Below are 14,530 nucleotides of genomic sequence, written 5' to 3'. Positions count from 1 at the left end.
CATGGGCTGACTGCCCTCCTCCCAGGTGTAGCTCTATGATAGCATACCAGGAGGTTGTTGAATAAAGAAAAGTGGCCCACAGGAGAGAAGTTGTTCAATCCCCAGCTCCTCCTATTCGCCTGTTTAAGTGTTCTAGAGGAGGACACTAGGAGCCTGACACTTGTATGATGGAGTACTTTCTTTGCAATGTCATTGCTTTTGGATAATTATGAATAATGTATACTGTGTCATAGGGTTGGGATAAAATATTGATCTGAAGATATATTGTCATCCTAACTTGTGTGATACAGTCAACAAACTGCTGGAACCAAGTTTAGATATTTTGGTGTAAAAAACTGCTTTCTTAACAGATTTCCATGCCAGTAATGTCAGATAATGTTAAATGAAGCATTAAAAATGACACCAAATTGTAGTACATTAATACTAGCCTGATCTATTGGCAGCGGATCATGATAGCCTGCCAAACAGTTAAAATTGGATCCCTTTGCAGTCAGCCCCAGAATTACAAGTGTGTTAAACCAGTTCTTGATATTTTTTTTTATTAGCTCAGGCCCACAATGACTACACGACACATGACTGCCTTGCCGCCATAATGCTCTGTAATCTGATATAGATAACCACTTACTGCCATAGCACAGATATAATCTCATGGGTTTATGGCTGTTTTCATCTAGAAAATGTGGATAAAGTTTTCCAGAGGATATGCCAGGTTATACTCATGCATAATTAAAGCATTGAGTGACAACATTCCACAGGAATGTGAACGTAAACCTGCAAAAAGGATTTAGCAGAAGGTGCTAGCACTGCTAACTTTAGCCATATTCTGCAAATCAACTTTGCATCGTTATGGTGTGAGGTTGTTTAAGCATTTCATTCAAGTTGGTTTACATAATTTGTTTACTTGACTTTTGACTTGTCAGCCAAATGCTATTATAGTTCTAATGGCACATATTTATTAAAATTCGTGATGGGAAGTATCTGTAATAATGCTGGGTGTCAATGATCCAATCACCTGATCAATACTCAGGCATCTGGATCTTCTTCTGCTGTCGCTGCTGCTCAGTCCTCCAACTAATGCATCTATGTTAAAATCCAATGAATTTTGGTTTTAGCCTCTTTAGTAAAAAAATTATAATCCAATGTTGAAATCTGTGTTGAGATCCTCATTTTATCAGCAGCATGAATAATTGCATCAGTTGCATAATGTAACTGAGTTAATATTTTGGAATTTTTGCATTTTATTTATTAGATTATTTGCACTGCTTGGCCCAGTGAATAGCCTTGATGTTTTTCAGTTTGAAAGTATGTGCACCCTTGTTTTCAGGGAATGTAAAACCTTTAATCATGTCTTGTGTGCTATAAAAGTATATCGAGTGAGTCAGGAGTTCTCTCTTGGGGAAGTGTTGGGGTAATCAAGCGTGGCATAGCAAAAGGGTCCTCTTGTTTAGGACAATACCATCTGTGTTTTGGTCAGGAGACTATAAATGATCTTTGACCTGAGGCGTTAAGCATGGAGATTCATGTTTGGTCAGGCAGGGTTACGCTGAGGACAGATTTTATGACCTATTTTATAATGTTTGTGTAATTGTAGGCGTGTAAATGAGTGTTGTGAAATGGAGTATAAAAGAGCACTGGACAGAAGGTTCGGGGCACATTCTGCCATGGCCACTCTGTGGTCATGGTTGGTGTGTCCACTTGCGCAAGTGTGAATAAATCCAGAGATTTTCCTTCCTGCTGATTTAATCAGTCTCTTTCTTACTTGTCTCTTAGATTTGCCATTACAAAAAATTTAATTTTTTGTGCAGTATTAGTTTAAGCAGACTGTGTTTGTCTATCTTAGATCTTAGATGAAGATCAGAACACATTTTATGACCAATTTATGCAGAAATCCAAGAAATTCCAAAGGGTTCACATACTTTTTCATGCAACTGTATTTACCGTCCTGTCTCCCCAATGAAGGCCCAAAATTAAATTTAAAATCAATATTGAATAAAAACACAGCCAATAAAGCCTCTACATTTTGAACTTTGTAATTTCTAAGTGACCCAATCATGCTAACTTTTACTCTCCAGAATCTCCCTTTTAAACTAGCTCCATAAACCATGGCGAGGTGCTGCCAAATGATAGACTCCCCTAAAAGCTTTAAACCTTCAAGATTTTATGGTCTGAGGTACCTTTGAAGGGACACAGTCACTTTCACACAGTCTGATGTAATGAATCAAATGTTCTAGGAACTTTTCAAAGCAAAACTGCCCCTATTAACTACTAGGTCTGCTTTTTTGCAACTGTCCTTAAGTGTGAAAGTAGACTGGAACAGAAAAGGAACTTTATTTGTTCCTGAGTCCAAATTAGGTTGGCCCTTCTTTTATATATCAGGGACATGCTAAACACACATAGGCCTGGATAATACTCACACACAAGATCCTATTTGCAGGCATGCTTGCTTGTTAAAGGACACACTGGCAGTACTCATGATGCTTACTGTCGTCTCTCCAGAAAACAGTCCCAATTTTCCTTATTTGGTCCGTACTTGGACTTGAATCAGCGACCTTTCAGTTCCCATGCCATGTCCCTACATACTGGGCTACTGATGCCCTATTTAGACCAAGTTTAAGTGTTTAGACATTTTTTGGACTTTTAAGGTTTTTTTCTTTATCAATCAAGCAATCAATCAAACTTTATTTATAAAGCGCTTTTCTTACATAACATGTAACTCAAAATGCTTTACATAGACAAAATAAAAACATTCCCTCAAACCCAGCCACCCACCCACCCCCACCTAAAAATTTGACCATTTTTATATCATAAGTTTCTCTTTTTAATTAGTTTCAGTTTACCCATTTCCATTTGTGAGTCAAGCTTGTGGCTGCAGATTGCCAGAGAAAATGAAATTTGTGATTATTTTTTGGGACACGAAACACAACTTGACAGCTGGTTTGGGCAACCTAGCTCTCTGTGGGAGGCTTGATGTCTTATAGTGTGAACAGTGATAATTAAAGACACTCGGCATGTCACTGCTTGAGCTGGTTGGTGGAAGAGTTCTCTCTTGCATTGCTGGTGGTGCATGTAAAAGGTTAAGAGTGTTGTTTTGTGCTCTTAGTCTACTGTATGTTGGCTATGGTAAAACTGAAAGGGGCAGCTCAGCAAAAAGGCTGCAATCTGTGTAACACAGCAAAGTGAAATTATGAATAATGAAACATTTTTCCATTGGGAGAATGGAAGGAAGGAAAATAACATTTGGAGAAAGAAAGAAAGAAAGAAAGAAAGAAAGGAAGAGAAGCTGTTCTTTTACAGATCAGTTTGCTATTGTGTAACATTTGTAGGGGTATCATGCCACCTCATTCTTCATTAAACTTGACTGCACTGCTTACATCTCAATGACCTACTTTTTCATGTGCTTTTGTCCCCTCGAAACTCGTATATTCTCGTCCTCTGATGTGAGCAGGATGAAGATGATTGTTATGCAGAGCCTCAGGAAGGGTTAAAGGATTTATTTGGGATTTTTGGAGGTTATCCCTTCCTTCCCGTTTTTCCTTATTCTTCTCCCAAGTTCCCCTTATGACTCATTGCTGCTGAATTCTCTCAGCCAATCAGAATCCAGCTCTCTCTCTTCCTGCTGCCTGTCTTCTCAATACAAACTCTAAAAAATGATCACTATTCTGTGTTTTTGCAGTCTTCCCTTTAAGGCTGTCCTGAGATGTTTCTTCACGCTATCATTTGGGGAGCATTGTTTTGTTGCTGTCGACTTGTGACCACATTCTTCTCATGTCTGACTCATAGATGTCTGCACAGAATTACCATTGCATAACAGAGCTTCTTTTTACAAGATCAAATCTATGTTTGTTAAGGCTTGGTTTGAATGAACACATCCTGGCAGTACTGGCATTAGTGATTTCAGTTCAACATTTGTCAACCTTTGTCCTCCAGTAGGGTTTTTAATGCAGCCTTGTGTGTATGTTTGCAGTGATACAGTGAAAGCTGCTGTTGATAGAGCTCTGTCTGTTTGTCCTTTGTCTATTTTTTTTCAACAGCAGCTCAGAGCTCATAGGGAACTTACTTGCTTCTCCTCTCTACTGCTGTTTTTATTTTACTTGACACAGCCATCATCACAAGTCAAGCAACAACTAAAATTAATGGCTTGTATGTTTATAAGTGTGTAACTTCAAGAAAGCCCTAAAGTGAGGTCTGATGAGACTCTTGTCAATACCAGAGTTTAAAAGCAATAAAACATCAGTTTATCAGCTGTTAAAGATACAGAATGTGCTTAACTATAACTTTCTTTATATCACTTATACTGTATTTAAACTAATACCTCATGTTGTATGAGGAGTTATTACTGGTCTCTCTGTTACTGTAAATCACAGATTATTGTCTGTTGAGTCCTGAAATGTTCACACATAAGGTAATCAGTGCCAAAACTTTTGCTAAGTAACTTAACCAAGCTCTCTGTATGTTGAGTTTCTAGCTAACTTTGGAACAAAAGATTTTAGCTTATAGTTAATACACTTTTGTAACCTGACACGCCAGATGGATTTGTTTCACACATCCATCTGGTAAACCTACAATACTAAGCGTTTGGGAAAGGGCAGAGGCTTTGAAACAAAACTTGGAGTGTGATTGGATGAATGTTCTGTCTGTCACATCTTTACGGGCCAATAAGAGCAACAAAACACTTGATGTAGCCGCTATAGAGCTGAGCCCCTACCGAAGACTAAACAGATAACGCGAACCATGGCTGCTGTAGACATGTCAGTACATAACTTTTGTCGTTTTTGAAAAGAAAACAACTCAATGCTGTTCTTTGTTCTTCTTTTAACGAAGAAATGTCGTCAAGTTCTGATTAAACTGGCGCTTTAGCAGCATCCACGCTAAGCTCTTCCACCATAATTGCACTGGCCTCTTGTTGCTGCTTACTTACCTCATGACTCCGTTGCACCCAAAAGTACTGCCCCTTGTCACTGATTGGTCCTGTCAGGACTATCAGCCAGTTAGAAACACGGAAACGGGCGTATTCATCTGCTTTGCAAAGTTAACACTTTTGCACATTTTACAGATAGACTAAAATATTTAAAGTCTTTATTTCTTTTAACTTTGATGAGTATGGCTTACAGTCAATGAAAACCCAAAATTCATGATCTCAAAAAATAGAATATTACCTAAGAGCAATAAATAAAGGATTTTGCTGGCGTTCAAAGAGGAAGTTCATTTCTATGTACTCAATACTTGCTTGGGGCTCTTTTTGTATGAATTACTGCATCAGTGTGGTGTGGCTTGGAGGCAATCAACCTGTGGCACTTCTGAGGTGTTATGGGGTGACTGTGGATCAGTAGGTAGAGTCGATCGTCCCTCAATCAGATGGTCGTGGGTTTTGTCTCCAGCTCCTGCAAGCTCATGTCAGTGTGTCCTTGGACAAGACACTTAACCAAATTTTGCTCACACTGCTTTGTCGGTGGTGTGTAAATGGGTATGAATGCATTTAAATGGGATTAAGAAATACAGCTTGTCTGCATTTTTGGGTCTGGTGTTGCGCCTCTTTCTCTTGGTTCAGAAATATCATGGTCATTTAACCAGTTTTTGATACTTGAGGCAGTGGTTACGTGCCAAGTCCTGTTGGAAAATGAAATAAGTATCTCAATAAAGCTTCTCAGCAGAAAGGTGCATGAAGTGCTGTAAAATTTCCTGGTCAACGCCTTTGTTGACTTTTGACTTCAGAAAACACAGTGGACCAACACCAGCAGATGACATGGCACCCTAAACAATCACTGACTGTAGAAACTAAAAACACTGTACCTCAAGCATCTTGGATTCTGGGCCTTTCTGACCTTCCTCCAGACTCTGTGACCTTGATTTCCAAATCAATGCAAAACATTTTTCATCTGAAAAGGAACTTTTGACAACTGAGCAACAGTCCAGCTCTTTCAAAGTTAAATATCGGTAGCGGCAGATATCACATTTTCTGCCAATGTACACATCCGCAGTATAAATCATATATTGGCCTTGAATATTGGCAAAATGTACAGTCACCATCACCATCAAGTATAGATATCTGGCTAAGGCACCACATACTCAAGGGGGCCCAGCATAAGCTAGAACAATTCGTAACAAAGCCCCAATCGTGAAACAACTACCAGACTGTCTAATTCTCTACTCCTCTCTCAGTTTTGCTTGACCCAGCCTCCCTGTACAGGAGACACTTGGTGTTCTTTACAATAAAATAGGATAGGTGTGTGTATATATCGGTGTCTTGTGACGGTTTTAGCTAAAATGTATTTGGAAATATCTGCAGGAACGATATATCGTTCATCCCTGCTTGCATTTTCTCTTTGCTTCCTGCTTGCATCATCAAATCAAGACAAATAACTTGCATCTTATATGACTAGGGGAAGTGTTATTGTCTTACTCTGATCCTCATGTCACATCCACATCATTCAAGTTTTTAAAGTATTTCTTTTTTATCAGAGCAAACTTGACAGGAGAGAACATTTGAAAAAAGATGGCATGTTTATTTGTTTTTCTCTGTGCAAGTCTATTTGACTGCTTTTTTTCTCTCCCTCTTTCCTCAGGGGTTTGCGGTTGTTGTGGGGCGCTGCGGCCTCGGTACAAGAGATTGGTAGACAACATCTTTCCAGAAGACCCAGAGGTGAGAAATGGGACACTTTCTGTTTCCTGTCTAAAGCTGAAAACCATCCCCCTGTCTCCTGTATGACTGTGTAGATTTGGCCAGTTCATTTGTTCAAATTTTGGTGACGCTTTTTTGACTGGGACATGATACACTGCCTTTGTAAAGATATGATTCACTTTAAGGGCTATAAAGTCTAGTTTGGACTCAAGGGGTACTTATTTTAGGATTATAAGTGAAAAAATGTGAGAAAAATAAAATTATAATGTTGTTTGAAACCTCCGGTTTGTCGACCAGTGGTAGATAAATATAAGCGCAGTGTTGTAATCAAGCAAGAGTGAGGTAGAGGTGATGAAAGAAAAAAACTTTCTACCACCTTTATGCCTTTTTCAAAGCTGTTTGTGTCAAACAAAAGATATCGTCTTTGCTCCTATTTTCTCTGAGATCTGATTCACATGACTCACAAAGGGAATTAATTTGGGCTGAGAAAAAGGAGCTGAAACTTTGATCCTCTATGCTGCTGCAGTAACCCACTTTACCTGTCAGATCTTCGGCCAAATCTGCAATCCACAGGCCAGTAGTACGCGCAGACCTCATTTCCATGTTCAGAGTGTGTTTGTGCACCTGCTGGTTTGTATGTTTGTCTCCTAGCTGCTGTGGATGAGACTGTAACTACCCATCTCCCAGAAGCTTGGGAATAATATAAACCTCCTGAAAACATTTACAATAAATTCTTTCACGCCATGGGAGTATGTGTGTGGACACATTTACCATATTTCAGTCTTCTTCCAGGATAATTGGTGCTTAGGGGCTTGAAAATAGGCTGTTTACCTCGTGTGTGTCTCCTGCACGCACAAAATGTCCCCACAGTAGTGTACATTACTTGTTAAAACTGTGCTGAGTATGACTGTAGTTTCTCAGCAGGGAATAAACTACAAAACGTGTCTCAGACGTTGCTTTATGCACTGTGGGTCTACTGTGCTACAAAGTGATTCACTTTAATGAACAACAACAAAAATAAGCTTTTCAGCTGGGGGAGTGTTGTTTCATAGCCAGGCGCCGTTTTCTGTCTGAGGGATCGATAATGGACTCAAGCCACAAGGCGTTTTAGAGAAGCAGAGCTGTCGCCTTGTGATGACTGCCAGAACAACCCAGTAATGAGAGGAATAAGCCCTTTCAAAGAACACACGTTTGACTTTTTCTTGCAAGAAAAGCAACAAATATCAGTGACTGAGCTCCTGTTTTTAGGTGTGTAAGGAAGATGTTCTGTTGAGTGTGTATGTGCAATAGCAAAGACAAGGAACTGGAAAATCTTAAGTAAGACAGGTAGACTTACTGTTGTCAAATAGCCTATCCATATTTGCTGCTTTTTCATGCAATTCAGATGCTTTAAAACTTGAAACTCATTCTGACGTGTAAGGAATGATAATGAATAAAGAAAAAAAACTCCCACTGAAATAGGTCTGTTGGTTGAGCCTAAAACCCAACTAACTTATTGGTTGTTATGGCCTATATTTACAGCTGATATAGACAGATTTGTATAGCCAAAATAAAACAGGTGATCATCAGCAGGAAGTCTATTATCTGCCGATATGACAATTCCCTTTTTAAGCTTATATCTGCCAATACCAATATCGTGTTGGTGATACTGTGCATTCCTACCTACAATACCAACATTTTCTCTTTATGTTTAGCCACTTCAGAGTTTGTCCAACAAGCCACATCTTCTAACCAATCTGCTTCTGACATTGGTTCATGTCCACATGAATTGCTGAGAAAACTGAGATCTATATTGTAGACTAGAGGTATCACACATCGGAGGTATTATTTGATACCTATCTGATATGTAAACTGTCATGCTGTTGATGCAACACCAATGCCTGATTTGCTGGATTTTTTTGATTTGCCATTGGGAAATTAAATAAAGCAGGTTCCATTTTTGTTGCTGGGTTTCTTTGTAAATGATGAATGATACTCTGCCTGTGTATCACAGTTTATATTTTTAGAGTCACTCTGTCCTGCAGAGCTGTGGAGAGGGTTCTTGGGGTTCATTTTGCCTGTCCTTAAGTGCCTGCCACTGTTAAGTCTTAACAAAACCTTACTGCTCAGAAATAGTTTGTTTGACCGTGTTTGTTTTCTTCTCAATGATCTGCTTTATTTTAGCATATTTTGACTTTATTCTGAAGGTTTACCAGATCTCAGTGGACTTTAGGATGTTTTTAGCTCTATTCCCCCCCAGAATGTCCTAAAAAGTGGTGAAATGGGTCGAAGGGGGAAAGTAGGAGGCGGAAACTTGATGATCTAGTTATACTCTTAAGTTTGGATTATAAAGGACACACTATGATTCAGAGACTTGCTTTAGCATGTAATTTCTTTGGAATAGTAAATAAAATGGCATTCTTTTTGGTGTTAATTAAGATGCAAATAAAGTTTTTCTCTGTAAAGTAAACATAGTGTTTAGTTTCTCCCAGCTGGAACTCTCTTTAGCATCCATCTCAGCCATATGTGTGTTTCTCTGCCATGACAGGAGCCCATTTCCATGAAGGATGAACTACTTCTTTAAACTATGTGATAAGTTTAAAACTTTCTTGTCTTACTTTCTTGTTTTCCTTTCTTTCTCACTGTCATTTCCTGTCACCCCCTAAGGATGGTCTGGTGAAAGCCAACATGGAAAAGCTGACATTCTACGCCCTGTCAGCTCCGGAGAAGCTGGACCGTATCGGAGCTTACCTGTCTGAGAGACTGTCGAGGGACGTAGCCCGACACAGATACGGGTGAGCATCAGCAGTCAGTCGTCACTCAAAAAAGCGTCTCAGGAGAAAACACTGAAGCTGTCTCTGCTCTGACAAATCTGGCTTCCAAATTTTATTTATTCTGTGCTTCAAATTATCCTATCTGCCTTATATTAAATCAAATGCCTGAAAGCGAGTAACTAAAAATCGTCTAAAGACTTGGAGTCATCTTGCTATTGGTACATAGAAAGTGCTGCAGGGATCAGCCTTTCATCATGTAGAGAATCTGTGAGTCTGAAAACAGCAACATCTACATAATGAATCCAGTCCGAACAGCTTTGGTCCCTATTAAACACTTCTGTACTGAGGTTGAAATCTTTTCTAACTCATCTGTCCTGATTATATAAAACTAAGAATGACATATTATTTAGCATAAACTGGGCGCTTAGTTGAGTTGACTCACTTGTGGGTGTGCTGTAGCTGTTAACTAGGAGGCTTAATGCCCACCTTAGCTTGACCCTTTACCTGTTTCTAGATTTTTCAATAGCTAGGTTGAGATATAACCTGTAATATGGCCCACTAGCCTCATAACTTTTCTACAGAAGCTGGTGGGTGACATCACTGATATTACATCCATGTTTTATACAGTTTGTGATCAATCCTTGTAGAGATCCCTCTACAGGAGTTTCTAAAGGGCATACCACATATACATTTAACATCCTGACTGGACAGGGGAACCTAAAGGTACCTAAAACTATGCAATATGCCATGATAATGCTGTTTAAGCCTCATTCTTTTTAATTGATTGATACATTGTCAGCTCTGTTTAAAGTAGCTGTTAGACGGGAGTAGGAGGCAGGTTGGTCAAGTTGCTGAGGTGATGTGTACATCTTGTACTAACTTTGTAAGCCACAAAAGTATTTTTTTATGACTCATGCCTTGGTTGCACTGCGAGGGATCTCACCAATGCAAACAGCCTGTACAGATAACATTTACACTTGGCAGAGTCTTGCTGAAATCTGTTCAATAACTGTGTCTCCAGAGTTTGTCTGGCTGAGTCAATCACATTTTAATATCTGGGAAAAAAATGCATGCAGTGAAAAAAGAGTCTATGCTGAAGTTCTACGTTGATATCCTGACATATATTTGCCAGCCAGATTAACGGTTCATCCAGATGTTTCTGTGCCTCTCTCATCCCTCCTCCTCCTCCTCAGGTATGTGTGCATAGCCATGGAAGCCCTCGACCAGCTGCTGATGGCCTGTCACTGTCAGAGCATCAACCTATTTGTGGAGAGTTTCCTCAAGATGGTGCGCAAACTGCTGGAATCAGACAAACCCAGCCTGCAGATTTTGGGAACCAACTCTGTGAGTTTTAAGGGTTTTGTTATTTGTAAGCATAGGGCAACCTTATTATAAAATTATTGGCCCCTGCTGCAGGATTTGCATTTTGCACAGTGTTAACTTTAAGGCTGAGTGAAAACAATAAAAGTATTTATGGTAAAAAATAAGGTAATTTTCAAATGATTTACAGCCTCTGCTAGTGAAAAGAGACTGTTTTGTTTACATCTTCAAACCTTTGGTCACTAATGGATTTCTAATGTGCCTCACTTTCACTTTCTAAGCTTTTCTGCAGCATCATGGTCTGTCCATTTGCGTGGATTTAGAGGTATTATCCAATCAAAAGTTGACAGAACCCATTTACTTCCCTGATGTGATCACTCACAGTAAAAAAAAAAGATGTTAACATTGACACAAACACCGCTTTAGTATTTGAGGGATATTAGAGCTCAGTGACAGAGAGGTAGAGGGAGTTGGAGTGATGAGTATCGTCTGATGTGGGGAGCAGCTTTCAACAGCGGGTCAGCAGAGGACGTATAAAGGAAATCAGATTAGCTGCGGACCAAACTCTCTGCAAAGCTCCGCAGTCATCTACACAGATTGACGACACACGCCAACCTCTCACTCATAACCTTCGTGTTATCAATCTCCCTTAATACACGCTGTGTATTAAGGACAAATGCAAGCCCATATACTTATCCAGTCTCACACATCTGCACAAAGTAATTAGATTTGCATCACAGTGCTATTTACTGCAATCTAGTGGAGGATTTCTGCAGTATATGCCAATTTAAAGCTTTGCCTTTAGAGTTACTTGAGATTAACGATGTATTAATAATAACCAGGATTTTTAATTGATCTGTCCAAGGCAAAGAAAACACAGGCCTTCCTTACACAACTCCAAGGTTATATTACTGAATAATTTACCCACAAATTAACTTGGTTTAACTTAAGTATTGTTAGGCTTGGCATCTTATAGTGTCTACCTAAGGGTTCAGGTGTGTTTGTGAACAGCACAAGTGGGTTGTATTTTAATCAGTGTTTGAGAGAATATCACAGGCCTCAGGGATGGCTGGTACAAATCATCCCTTCTTAAACAATACTCGTGAAAAAAATCTTCATAACTAATAAACCATTGTTTCAAATTTTGTGTCTCAAATTAGCAACAAAACTGGATAATCACAAGAAACATATGCAGCATCTCTGGATGGACTTTTAATTTACAGCCCAAACACTGAAGCATCTCCTTCTGTTTACTTCTAAATAAATTACATATCATTCAGCCCACAGGACACCAACTTTTAACCATTACCACAACTATAGACTAGAGATGCAAATAAACTAACTGAGCATCTTTTAACTTAAGAAACAATCAATTTTAGGTAACTTTTTTAGTAAAATAGATTGATGACTCAGATAAAGTGACTGCAATGGTGATTCAAATCCTCAGCACATTAATGCATGACCAGATTTAGCTAATTGAGTTGATAGCTGAGCAAGCTAAAGCTAATGTACTCTTGTTATTGAGCCAATGACTCTGTGAGCTAGCACTTTCACCATCATGAATATATCACAATAAAACTTTGTTTGATTACTGTTAGCTAGCGCTTATGACAGCCAAACTAAACTATTACAATGAATGCTGTGTGTTTTTGCCACAAGGCAGTTATATGTTGAGAGGTGTTCAGTTTGATTTTGACAACACTGAGAGAAGGTCTGGAGAAGAGGTTTGATTTCATTGTTAGCTGAAAGACTGATCCAGTGACAGCCATATACTGTAAGTCATTATTGTTGGGGAAAAAAAATCCCAATCTTAGATCAGAATCAGAATTAAGACTATAAATGTATTATTAGTCACTGGAGGAAGATCAAGCATTGTAATTCCATATGTTCAGAATGTATAAGATATAAGATACAAATAAGAAATGAAAATATATGTAAATTAAAGCCACAGCATGTAGTATTTTGCACTGAAATGTCCATATTGATTAAAATAACTATGAAGTTATGTATAGTTATAACTGAGGTCTTACAGCACCTCATATATCTTGAACTATTAACAGAACTTAATTTCTGTAGTTATAACAGGACGTATCACTTTGTGGCGGCTTTCATGACGGATCCACTTTAACATCCAGTGTTTCCATTGCCATGGAAACGTTGGATGTTTTGTTAAACATTTTGCTGCATCCTATTCATGTTTTGTGGTGTTTACTTGTGATGGCCCACAGCTATTCTCTGCTATGAGTTGCATGCATCAGTTGCAAAACAAGACGTAGAGACCAGGCTGCTGCTCAGCGCCCCACTTCTGTAGATCACTTATTGTTTTGAATTGAGGACCCTGTTCATTTAAAATGGCCCTCAATAAGAGGTGTATTTGATAAACAACTAGTGATGTTCCAAGGCACAGATGAAATATGCAAGAAACTTCTATATTTAATAAAGATAAAACTCAAGAAGGGTAATGACACTGTGTTGGTAAAAATGACTGGGAAGGTCTGACACAACTTTAAAAACAATCACTTATGCTTTATTTTTCCATGTAAACAACACTGTGGATCTACTTAACTTTCACAAAGCAACTTTTCTTCTGAGTGTAAACTGTCGGGCTCATCCGAAGCAGATCAGTGTCGAGGAGAAAAGAAACGAATGGATTAGAGAGTTTATCTCCACATGACTCAAGCTTGGCCAGGTTGCCTTGCACTACTTTTCAATGACCTTAACCTTTCTCTGCAGCAGAGCCCTTTCTAACACGGCATCAGTAACTGAGCTAGTGTTTCTGTCAGCTTGCTGTTACCTTTATGGATGCCTCTGCAGTAGAAAAAAGACTTAAGGGCAGGGGGTTATTTTCTCCTGATGCCACCTTTGGTTGTAAAAGAAAAAGCATTTATAATCTCTGCTCTCCATCGCCTTTGGTTTTAGAGTCTCCTTTAAAGCTTTCAATCCAACAGAGAGTCAATTTCAGCACAGACAGAGTTGGAACACAGATGCCTTAAAGCAGCTGAGTATGACTGGTATTAATACTGGGCAGCTTCCAGGTATCAAATACTGCAGCAATTAACTGCAGCTTCACGAGAGCAGTTATGGCTTCACTTCATTTAATTTGCTCAAGGATGCTTTATTTAATCTCAGCACCACTTCAAATACTCGTTTTACACACAGGAAATAGATTCATAACGGGCGTCCTTAGATGTTTAGGTGCTCTTTTTATCCATGCATAGTATAGGTTACTTCACTAATCAAGACTGTGTTGTTGAATGCACTTTAACAACCATTTGTTTTGCTGAGTATTCATCGTGCAATTAACACTACGGGTGTCGACTTTTCTTTCTGGATTATACAGAAATGTAGGTGATAATTTATTAATTGGAAGGTGTTGTGAATCTAAATGTCAGCTTGTTTAAGTGGTGACATTTTGAGGCTCGGTGGGAGAGCCTCCCTCTGCCCTGTGACTGTCACTCATAATGAGATGTTATGTCGCTGTTTGACTTTAATTTAGGAGAGTTTCACAACAGGGAATTGGGGGTTATTCTATTAAAGAGTGCTTAATCAAACTGAAATAAACTTTTAATAAGCCGGGGCTTGTTGAGAACAGAATAATTAATAGGATCCTCCTGAGTTTAGAAGTGTCAGTCTGACATAAAAATTCCATTACACTTTTCCTTCTGCGTCTTCTTCCCTATTTAGTTTGTGAAGTTTGCCAACATAGAGGAGGATACGCCTTCCTACCACCGCAGCTATGACTTCTTTGTGTCACGCTTCAGTGAGATGTGCCACTCCAGCTATGAGGACCCTGACATCCGTACAAAGTGAGTGGACAGATGTTTGTTTCCACGAGAGA

At 39.0% G+C, this 14,530-nt stretch overlaps 1 protein-coding gene across 2 annotated transcripts in view; it reads left to right on the top strand.

Annotated features, from left to right (window-relative positions):
- LOC121521231 (protein EFR3 homolog B) overlaps nt 1-14,530 on the top strand; it is a 45,650-nt gene that overhangs the window by 11,554 nt on the left and 19,566 nt on the right. For both annotated transcript variants that reach the window (XM_041805036.1, XM_041805038.1), the window contains 4 exons: nt 6,564-6,640; nt 9,266-9,393; nt 10,566-10,716; nt 14,377-14,498. In XM_041805036.1, coding sequence (XP_041660970.1) covers nt 6,564-6,640; nt 9,266-9,393; nt 10,566-10,716; nt 14,377-14,498 — 478 coding nt within the window. The remainder of the gene's footprint in view (nt 1-6,563; nt 6,641-9,265; nt 9,394-10,565; nt 10,717-14,376; nt 14,499-14,530) is intronic.

This window comes from Cheilinus undulatus, linkage group 14 (assembly GCF_018320785.1).
Source record: "Cheilinus undulatus linkage group 14, ASM1832078v1, whole genome shotgun sequence".
NCBI classification, from domain to species: Eukaryota; Metazoa; Chordata; class Actinopteri; order Labriformes; family Labridae; genus Cheilinus; species Cheilinus undulatus.
The sequence above is the reverse complement of the archived record's forward strand: the minus strand, read 5'-3'. Positions and strand labels throughout refer to the sequence as shown.